General features: G+C 43.9%; 2 protein-coding genes and 1 long non-coding RNA gene across 3 annotated transcripts in view; 2 read left to right on the plus strand and 1 right to left on the minus strand.

The window, feature by feature from the left end:
• LOC126392231 (uncharacterized) overlaps window positions 1-1,246 on the minus strand; it is a 30,630-nt gene extending 29,384 nt beyond the window's left edge. The window contains exon 1 of the long non-coding RNA XR_007570155.1: window positions 912-1,246. This is a non-coding gene — a long non-coding RNA (uncharacterized LOC126392231). The remainder of the gene's footprint in view (window positions 1-911) is intronic.
• Window positions 234-4,734, plus strand: nat14 (N-acetyltransferase 14 (GCN5-related, putative)). Its single transcript, XM_050047490.1, has 4 exons — window positions 234-807; window positions 1,778-1,936; window positions 2,031-2,336; window positions 2,416-4,734. The coding sequence occupies exons 2-4, from the start codon at window positions 1,856-1,858 to the stop codon at window positions 2,854-2,856; spliced, it is 828 nt and encodes a 275-aa protein (XP_049903447.1). The 5' UTR covers window positions 234-807; window positions 1,778-1,855; the 3' UTR covers window positions 2,857-4,734.
• A 2,739-nt stretch (window positions 4,735-7,473) lies between these two features.
• Window positions 7,474-10,495, plus strand: aicda (activation-induced cytidine deaminase). The gene is made up of 5 exons (XM_050047508.1): window positions 7,474-7,529; window positions 9,280-9,445; window positions 9,567-9,849; window positions 10,036-10,151; window positions 10,240-10,495. Exons 1-5 carry the CDS (start codon window positions 7,510-7,512, stop codon window positions 10,288-10,290), a joined length of 636 nt encoding a protein of 211 aa, XP_049903465.1. The 5' UTR covers window positions 7,474-7,509; the 3' UTR covers window positions 10,291-10,495.
• Window positions 10,496-10,562: the final 67 nt, after the last annotated feature.

Consider the following 10,562-nt stretch of genomic DNA (forward strand, 5'->3'; position numbering starts at 1 on the left):
ACATTAACAAGCCAAGACGCTAATTAGGAAGTACTCATTTGAGGACATTAGGACTTAATTGTTGTTGATAATGTTGAGTTTTTTTTTAATTTTGTTTAGTTTTTTTGGGTACTACTGATCCCAAACAGGTAGGAGAAATTAAAAATGCATACCAAACAAAAGTTCAGCCCTCAAATTCAATTCAATTCCTTTTATTGTCATTATAAATGAATACAATGATATTCAACGTGGAACTCATTTTAGAATAATAAATAAATTATAAAGGAGGGGATAAATATCATTCATTCATACTTTAAACACACACAGCACACAGTCTCCTATTCTCACATCAGTCTCCTATTCATTGTCTATGGAGCCTCTCTAGATTTTATACTTGATGACATCACTCGTTGGAGACTTCTCAAGTTTCTGGCTTTAAAAGAGAGAGTAGCTCATGTTCACAAATATTGCCTGAACTTTCTTAGACCATAGAAACAACACACTATAATTCTTAATTCAGGTGGTGTTCCGCTTTAAATGAAGCACACAAAGGTCACTGCATTTGCTGCTACGCTGCGTTCGCCATTCACGTATCCTTTGCGCAGTGCGGATTGCACATACGCCAATGGCGTAGATAGCCACATTGAAAACGAGCAACGGGACATAAAACAGAGTACGTCTGTGTTCTGAATCCCTCCTTCCCGTAAAAACCATTCCGGTCCGGTCATTCAATCAAACGTGCCAACCCTGCTCGGACTCCACAACAAACCGATCCACGTTGAGTGTTTTCACCATTTTCAGTTTCATTTCTGCAGCGTGGCGGAGAAGGTAAGCGCAACCGGGGCTCAAATCAAGAGCAGGGGGGGTCTAAGTGTGTCAGCACGTCTTAATAACCATATAAGGATCTGAACAAGGGCTCTTTGCGACTGTACCTTTGGATGATCGCCGTTAACCGTGCAGATGAAAGCTAGGATGGCGTGCATTGTTCAGGCACAGACTGATGGTGACACATGCATGCTACAAATCCTCCATAATCCCCATCTGTCTTTGTTGTTTTGGAGCAAGCGTGGGTGTGAGGTTACAGTGCAACTGCAGGCTCAGTGAAGGCGAAGTCTAGTGCATTGCATAATGTGGACACTGGAGATATATTGACCCATTTAAACTGCAAGATGACACAATGTATTTTGCACAATTCTGCATGAAACAAGCCTTAAACTGTTCAGCTGTTTCATTTTAAATGCATGCCTTGACTTTTGCAGTACTTAATTGTATATTTTTTCCCTTGTTATGTTTATTGGCAATACACCAGATTATGATTCTGAGTAAGGTCTCCAACAGTATCAATTATCTGCACTGATTTGGTATCAAACATCCCAAAGTTGCGTCCCACTGTCACCTGTTTTCCCCAAATTACAACCTTTTCCTTTCGCTGGTAGAGGCCTGTAGAGAGATTTGTTTGAGGACCCGCTGTGAGCCAATTGGGGTGGGCTGCAGGGATTTACCAGAGCATTTTGTGCACCGGGCATCAGAGGGTTGCAGGAGAGGAAAGCCACCAGAAACATCAGTGCGGCTGCAGAAAAAGCATCAAGGTGGCTGTAGATCGAGATGGTGTAGCGTGCTGCTTGGACACAAGCCAGGGACTGATCACCCCCAGCTGGGTCGCCCAGGTGAGGGTGTCTGATGTTCAATGACCCGAGACGCCCTATGACCCTGGGTTCATCACTGATGATGTGTCCAAGCCCCACCATCTAGGTGTTTTAGATAACTTCTAAATGTTTCTTTAAATGTGTGTTTACAGGGTCCCTGTGCACACTGTGTGGATGTGCGTAGAAGCAGCGGTGCAGCAATCCTGCTGTTGAGAGCATAAAGCCTAAATATGGTGAGGCTGGAGCTGGATCAGGTGGTGATGAGGAGGATGAAGGAGGACGACATAGAGATAGTCAAAGCCCTCATCAAGGTTTGTACAGTGTGAGTTTTAGATTAGCTGCTTTAATCATGGTGGGAATTTAGTGATTGATTTTGTTGTTGTTTTTTTGCCTGTGTCTCTCCAGGAGGGCTGCGAGGGCACAGAAAACCGTCTCATCCTCCACATCCTCACTCGTCCGCTCTGCCTCTTCATCTTGGCTGTCTTCTCCTCGATCCTGCGCTGCCTTGTTCATTCCTTCATCCTGGCCCTCGCTATTCCTGTCTTCCTGCTAATTATCTTTCTCAAGATCACCATGCCGCGGTCCACAGGGGTCCTGGGCAGCAGCCGTCCCTCTTGGGACTATGTGGGTAGCAGTTACAGAGGGACAGAGGAGGAGACGCTGCAGAATCCCTACTGTAGGATCAGTGGCAAGACACCAGGGTCTAAAAAGGTTAGTCTGCTGGTTTGAAAGTCGTTTTGGGTAGTTGTCATTTAATTCAAAGTCAAATAATCTTATGTCTTTTACACAGCCAAGGCGCAGAATCACACCCAAAGACAAAGAATTGTCAACAGAGAACGTCACTCCAGAGAGGGAGCAGGAAGCAGGCCAGGTCTGGGTGGCAGAGTGCGACGGTGAGATAATCGGCTGCGTCTTCAGGGAAAGCGAGAAGCGAGCGGGCATCAGGAGGATCTGCAGGGTGGTGACGGGCTGCTGGTACCGCAGGGAGGGTCTCGGCCGGCTGCTCGTCCAGAGCCTGGAGCAGAGGGAGAGGGAGGCTGGCGCACACAGAGTGTATGCACACGTCCCCTACCCCTCCAAAGTTGGGGAGGCTTTTTTCAGGAAGCTGGGCTATCGGCAATTAGGGGAGGAGACTGATGAAGAAGAAGATGATAAAGAGAGGAAGATGGAGACTCCAGAGAGAGGCTTTCTTGGACACCCTCTCACTAAAGTGTTTTACAAGGACTTGTGATTGAGAGATGGTGGACTCTTGGAGAGGAAGAAGTGGCTAAGGTGAAGAAGCCATAACGTATAACTGTGGAAAGTGTCATTGCTGCAGTGTGTTTGGATGTTTGATAATTTATTGAATATTTGTGTTATTTATGCCAATATTTATTTACTGTATGTGTTGCCGTTCTGTTTGTTTTAAAGCTGGGGTAGGCTGATTAATTTTGGCATCATTGGACAAAAATCTTATAATAAACTTTGAGCATGTTGTCATTCAAGTGGACTGAGAGAGCAATAGACTTCTGCTTTAGAAAATCTAGCATCTGAGCGGGGACTCTAGACAGTCACAGGTCATTTCAGAGAGAGGGTGTTCCTATTGGCTGTTCTACAAATGCAGATGGGCGTGCATGTCCCTTTGGTGAAACCCTGATTCAATGGCGGAGAATCCTGCTGAGAAAGTTGCTATTCCAGCATTAGCAACTACAGTTTCTGCAAAGCAACCAAAAAAAGTGAGACAAACTTATCAGAAAGAGTCAGACAATACACGTAATAAGACATTTCAATCAGGGGAGATAGAAGAATAAAGTAAAGATAATATTTAACACAGAATATGAGCATGCAGATTAACAGATTATTTGTGCTCATTAAGATTTAACAGAAGTCTTTGGCGCTTGGACACCAGAGGGAGATATTTTGCGATCAAGGGACATGTGAGCGGCAGCAGGATAAATCCTCCCTCATGGAGTCCAGACACTAGTGGCGGTGGTGGCTGCTGACTCTGAGGCTGCTGACTGCTGAGGCATATGAGGCTGATGAATCTGTAGTAAAGACTAGGTGGTGATGGGGAGGTGGAGGGCGTGCATGACGGCAACAAGAAAGAACTACGGCAGAGAAAGAACCATATTTAAAATGAGGAGCAATGAGAAAGGCTGACAGAGAAGGTGTGTCGCTGTGCTATTGGTTGACTGTGAATCAGCTGATGATTCAATTGACCTACCCAGACAACGACACCGAGAGACAGTGAGCAAGCATGCGTGCAAGGAGTGAAAGAAACTTACAGCCTCCGCATGAAAAGTCTTCTTGACTGAACTTTAACTAGAGCTTCATATGTCAGTATCTGCAGAGCATTTAGAAGACTGTGAGAATATGGTGCTTATAGTTTAGCCTTCTGCTAACTAGAGCCAAAGGCTCACGGCAGCGGCTTCCTGTTCACGTTTATGTAGCTAACGTTAGAGCCTTGAATCACAACATGTCCGCCACCTCACTACCCCCGCTATAGACCACCTTGCTGGTGGGAAAACGGCCAACAACTCCAGAGAAGGACCTCCAGTCTGTGGCAATGGTATCTTTAATTCAGCCATTGAAAAACTCTAGCTCCATGACTCCCAGCCAGATCAACAAACTTTCTGTTGCTGCCGTTACGGAGGTCAGACCTGGCGCTGCAGCTGGGCACCAGCCAGCTTTGACACCAAGCTAAATGTGGCTGAATTCGAGCCACTTAAGCCACGGACTGAAGATCTGTCTCCTGAGCTGCTGCCCACTCTCCTCCCAAAGAAGCAGTCCACAGCAGCATTGAGTGTTGCTGTGAGACTGTGGGGTGGCTAGCTAGCTAATTCTTGTCTTATTTGTGGTCTAACAAATAGTGAGAAAGAGAGAGGGGGAAGGAGGGGCTGAGTGAATGAGTTGCAGCAACTGTATTTGAAATAAGTTTATTCTTTTTTGCCAGATTTCTGCCTACCCCAGCTTAAAGTATAGTGTTTACCTTTTCATCCTATAAGGTACCATATCTCTATACTCTTAAAACAAATGGTTATTTCTTATTTATCAATTCAAAGTTGACGCCATGAAGCCACAGTCATGCTGTTTTCATCATCATTTATAATTAAATAAAATATTTATGTAAAACGTGTTTCCTAACTGTGTGTCTGTGTGGTCCTTTTTTCTCACAAACTGACACACAGTCAATTTGTGGCTGTGTGAGAGAGACAAGTTGCACGCATTTGTTTGTGTGTGAAACCTTACAGATGTGTAGGAGGATGTACAGTTACTGTATAGGAAGTGTGCGTGGTTGATGTGAATGTGCAGAATTTATGCGCTTTTATCTTTCTGCACTCCTTTGTCACTCAGTCAGTATGTGGGTCAATGAGTCCGCAGAAAAGAGCGCTCGCTCCCTTTTCTTCAGCTTTGTTCTTTTTTTTTTTGGTTTTCTTTGTTATATTAATAGTAATGGTAGTATGTGTAGGTTAATTAAATATGTTAGGGCTTCACTTTGGATTGTGGTAACACCAATACATTTGGATAGTAGTTTTTTTGCAAACTCATTTGCATTGCAGATTTAAACAGCACATTAAATACAGTATATGTCTTTAGTGTATTCTGACTCAAGAGTGTGTGGTTTGCAGGTGACTGGCAGTTTATGTGACTAAGTGGAGAGGTGCACACAGCCCCAGTCTGAGGCTAACCTTTATATGGTTAGCAGCTCTCACGCTCGCATTGCGCATCTACCTCCTGCTAACCTCAGGCCATGTCAGTATAGCATCAATGTGCCACAGATAAACACCACAGGATGTTTGTACAAAGTTAATGTGTGGGGGGAAGGAGGCATATCTCACCTGATGTGTAGACAAATATAGGCCTTTACTGCAAACTCGATCATGCGAGCTGTAGTGGAAAATCACTGTCCTTTAATTAACTTTGATGAAAAAGCTGAGACACCCAGTAACATAACAGTGTTGTTACATGCATGAGTAAGTGTGTGTGTGGTCGGGTCATTTTAACTGTGTCAAAGCTGTATTTTTACTTGCGCCACTTCTTGGTCATCGTCAGGTTTGTTTCTTCATGACTGTCAAAGAGCAGACACCTGTTAGCTGGGCCTCTACCCGCCCGATCTGTAGCTATTATTGTTGTCAGGAAACAGATGTGAGTTCACACACTGGAAAGAAAGTCTGTTTGTGACTGTGGTCATGTGCGTCTGCACGGTATGGCTGTGTGTGAGTGTGTGTGCGCGTGTGCAGGGTGTGGGCGGGTGGGTTTTGGAAAGTATGACTTGGCATTTCCTACACCCGGTTTCTGCCCCTGACTATGGGTTAAATGCACAGCCGTGTCTGGCCATACTGTACTACTCCACCACACACACACACACACACATCAGAGGGGTGGTAGTGCGCGAGAGCGTTCATGTGTGACTGTGAGATGACCTTGGTCAACTGTGGTCAAACCCAGAGAGCTGGGTGGGAAGTGGTTACATACAGTTTGGCATTTGATCAGCCTCTTGAAGTCGAGAAAAGACATATGCACACAAGATCAAATGTGCAGAGGCATTAGGCTTAGTGCACTGTCAGAGTAATGCAATATGATGTGAGGTCGCTCCGAGCATGCAGACACACATACACATGAATCACTTTAAATTTTGGGGCACCACACAATCATAGGATAAATTAGATAAATTTGTTCCAGATGATGTATAACATATAGACTGTGTTAATGACATGCTCATACAGATGGCTAACACACACACATGCGCACATACACACACAGATGAGCTCCAAAAACAGCCACCCTGGGAAACGGTGAATTCCCCAAACCACAGAGTGCATGAGAGGGTGAGGGGAGTCATGGGAAAGCAGGATGCCTGCATGCAGTGCCACTGAGAGAGCAGACTGCGCCAGAGCTAAAACAGACAGAGCAAAGAAAAGACGAGAGCAAAATAATACACATCCTGATTTGGCGAGGACGGATGACAGCATCTGATGCTTCAAAGGCTCATGAGTGAGATTTATCCACACGCTGTGGTCGGTCAGCTGGCCGGCCGCTTTAGCAAACACGTAGGGTGAGGGAGGTCGATTACAGTTCTGCTCCCAGCCTGACACAGTTTGGGAAAACCCAGATCAGAGGACGGAGTAGGTGTCTGGGAACGCCTAAGGCTCCGCCAAATCTTGGGGCCCTCAGGAGGTGGGGAGAGTAAGCTAGGTGGAAAGGCTGAATAGCAGGAGGGGTCTGTGGCGAACCCGCTGTGGATCAAGGTGAGAAGGTATCTGGAAGTTTTTACTTAATGATCTGGGAAAACTAAAGCGGAGCGGCCAGACTGGATGAGTCTCAAGTGTTTGGAAAGTTCCAGCCAGTTGGCTCACTTTACTGACGTCTGAGAAAAACTCCAAAGGTTACGAATCACGTCAAACACTCCTCCTTTCATGTGTGGTCACCAAGATTATTTTGTAGAATCTCTGTTGTGTAATCTGCCTCCCCAATAAGAGTCCTTTATGGGCTTGTAAAGAGGCAATTAAGAGAATGTTTTCGCTTCAATCAGTGTGTGAACTAATGTTTAAATGTTTAAAACACATGAAAATCATGATGCCCTGAAAAAGAATTTGGCACATGAGTAATTTAGTTAAAGCTTTAATTGTTTTGCAGTAAGACAATACAATCCATCCTTCTCTTCTGTATCACGCCCCTGAACTTACTTTGAAAAATCTTTCTGACCAACCAGAAGCTGCTTCTCTGATGTATGCAGGATGTTTATGTTTAGAGGTATATGTTCTCAGTTCCCCTCCCTTTAATCCCCCCAACACACACACACACACACACACATACACACACGAATACACACACACTTTCGCTCTTTCTCATTTACCTCCATTTAATGCCCATGCCTGCCGAGTGTTAAAGCGCGTCTTTCAAAATGATTACAAAACTAGACAGGTGAGCAAAATGAATACATTCTATTTTTATGATGCATTTGTCTTTCTGTTTGACACTTGATTATACAGATTACACATGCATGCAAGTAAATTAAATATGTTGTTGGGGTTTTTTAAATAAATGATGATGCTTTGATACCAAAATAAAATTCTTCTGTGTTACTCTGTTCCAATTACGATGGCAGTACACAATTTTTGAGCATTGTGAATTGAGGTTTCAGTATTAATGACTGACCTGGTTTCGCTAAAAGTTTTGAAACTGAGAGTGACACAAAAAATAAAGTAGTGAATGTTAGTCATCTTCTGACTGTCCATCACTTGCATTTGCTTAACCACAGGCTTTACATGAGTGTTTTTGTGCTAACATTCATTCATACATGAATTCATGTGTGAGTCATCCGACTAATAAAAGTTTTAAATAGTAATTTATTGAGTTTCTTAAGAGAATTAGTGTCAGGCTTTCCTGGCAGAAAGTTAATGAATACTACTGAAATTATCTGTCACCAAAGATTTACAGACCGGCAACACTTTTGAGAATGCTATCATCACTGGTGGCATGTTGAGTGAATAATCCAGAGCACCACGTTTTTGTAAATGGATCTAGTCCTTTAAAAAAATCTTTAAAGGTTCAGTGTGTAATATTCAGGGGGAAATATTGGCAGGAGTGGAATGTTTTTTCTAATGTGTAATCAAATGAAAATAAGAATTCTGTTTTTCGTTACCTTAACATGAGCCGATTATATCTACATAGGGAGCAGGTCCTTGTCCACGGAGATTTAACAGTAGCCCAGAGTGGACAAACTAATAACGCTCTAGGGCCATCCATGATTTTGCGTCAGACATCACAGTTAGCAACCCCTTAGCGAAAAGCCAACACATTCTCACTCTAACCTTGTCACATATTGACGTCTGGTCATGGACTTTCCACGTCCACATACGACGTGCAAGGTACGCTGGGTGCGCTGGTTGTTGACGTTCTGGGACACTGCATCAAGTTATGCCTGTTACATGCATTGTCTTCTTTCAAAATAAACGCACTACGTCGGTACAGCACTGCAAATTGATGTTTTTTTCTTCCTTTAACAACAAACACACATAGTTGGGTTTAGGAAAAAATAAATGGGTTTGGCTTTAGAATCTTACAGGACGCAAACACCGCTCTCTCGGGTAAAAGTCAGTGTTTGTTGGACCCATGCCGTTAAACTATAACAGCAACCAGCCGACGTTAAAGGACGCCGTTTTTCATTGGTTTCTGACGCGCAAGTCACTGCCCAAGCGCTGGATTTGGACAACTTCGGAGTGAGACCATGCTCAAAAACACCCCTTTTTATGTGCAACTGCTTTATCAAGTGTTTTTACTAAATCACTGGGTCTGTTTGTTTTGGAAGAGACCTCTGTGGATAATTCGGCTTCCAGTTAAAATCCTCTGAATGTCTTAGTTATGAGAGAAAAAGATGAGCACACATTAGCAGGTGCTGTGGGCCCGTCTGTGATGAGCCCAACAATGTATGAAACAGCTTTATTACGGTTGTTTTGGATAGGAAAAATAATTTAGCTCCTGGTAAAAACCTCCTAAAAATGAACACTGAGGGAATTCAAACTGGGAGAAGTTTCATCTGGTTGCAATGTGTAATCCTCACCTCTAGATGCCACTAAACCCCTCAAAATCTTACACACTGTTCCTGTAAATATGCACTGCACCCACCTGTCATTAGCTAATGAAAAGATCACTTTTTCTCCCTTTGTCACAGTGTGCTTTTGCCCCGAAAAAAGTTCATTTACCATTACAAGAACGTGCGCTGGGCAAGGGGCCGCCACGAAACATATCTCTGCTTTGTAGTGAAGAGGCGAGTGGGGCCAGACTCCTTATCCTTTGACTTTGGACACCTCCGCAATCGCAATGGCTGCCATGTAGAGGTTAGTAATGTGGGTCAAGATGGTGGAGCATATAGGACGGGCCTGTTCAGGGGAGGAAATAATAATTAAAAGTATTGGGTTGTATCCCTCTTATTTTCTCTGTTCTCTAATTTCTTCATAGCTGCTGTTCCTGCGCAAACTGGGAGCCTTGTGTCCTGGTTTGTGGGGGTATGGAGGTGCTGGAGAGAAAAGGCTCAGTTACTCCATCACCTGGTTCTGCTCCTGGTCTCCCTGCGCCAACTGCGCCTCGAGACTGTCCCAGTTCCTCAGCCAGATGCCCAACCTTCGCCTCCGGATCTTCGTCTCTCGCCTTTACTTCTGCGACATGGAGAACAGCCGTGAAAGAGAGGGCCTGAGAATGCTGAAGAAAGCTGGCGTGCAGATCACAGTCATGAGTTACAAAGGTGGAGACATGAATTGGTGTATATTTGGTAGAGATATAAAGAGAGAGCAGATGTGTATATGATTCTTGAGCCAGAAACTAATGGAATGTTACGCGAGCCAAATTCCACCTAAAAGCCATTGTTTTCCTTATCATGGTCGCCTTCTGGATGTCAACAACAATGATTATTTTTTTCCTCTCTCTTCAGACTTCTTCTACTGCTGGCAGACCTTTGTGGCTCGTAAGCAGAGCAACTTCAAGGCCTGGGAAGAGCTGCACCAAAACTCTGTTCGCCTCGCCAGAAAACTCAACCGCATCCTCCAGGTAGAAGATTAACCGTATTGCATATCTGACATCAACCAAAACAATTAGGTCAAACCACTACTAATATTTTTCTGTCTTTTGTTCTCAGCCCTGTGAAACAGAAGATTTGAGAGATGCCTTCAAGCTTCTTGGACTATGAAAAATCCCCGCGACCTCCTCACGTGTTATCATTAAATCTTTCATTTAAGTCTGTTGAGAAAAAGATGTTGATGTTGGTCTTTCACTACAACTGCTAAACTGAGAATGAGAAAAACTGAGAAAAAAATGGCTTTCAGCTTGTTGCAAGGCTTTTAACGTTAGGTAGCTGCTGCTTGCTGTTTCTGTAGCAACATGATAATGTGAAATAAAACAATATGCAATGAGATACTATCTTGTGTTACTGATGTTAAGGTATGTAGGTGATCAACGCTC

This window comes from Epinephelus moara, chromosome 6 (genome assembly GCF_006386435.1).
Source record: "Epinephelus moara isolate mb chromosome 6, YSFRI_EMoa_1.0, whole genome shotgun sequence".
Taxonomy (NCBI): Eukaryota; Metazoa; Chordata; class Actinopteri; order Perciformes; family Serranidae; genus Epinephelus; species Epinephelus moara.

Excerpts from the sequence above, each read along its gene's own strand:
- nat14 (XM_050047490.1), top strand. The coding sequence starts at position 1,856 with ATGGTGAGGCTGGAGCTGGATCAGGTGGTGATGAGGAGGATGAAGGAG. Across the intron at positions 1,937-2,030 it reads TAGTCAAAGCCCTCATCAAG|GAGGGCTGCGAGGGCACAGA; the intron begins GTTTGTACAGTG and ends GTGTCTCTCCAG. Across the intron at positions 2,337-2,415 it reads AGACACCAGGGTCTAAAAAG|CCAAGGCGCAGAATCACACC; the intron begins GTTAGTCTGCTG and ends TCTTTTACACAG.
- aicda (XM_050047508.1), top strand. The coding sequence starts at position 7,510 with ATGATTACAAAACTAGACAG. Across the intron at positions 7,530-9,279 it reads ATGATTACAAAACTAGACAG|TGTGCTTTTGCCCCGAAAAA; the intron begins GTGAGCAAAATG and ends CCTTTGTCACAG. Across the intron at positions 10,152-10,239 it reads AACTCAACCGCATCCTCCAG|CCCTGTGAAACAGAAGATTT; the intron begins GTAGAAGATTAA and ends TTTTGTTCTCAG.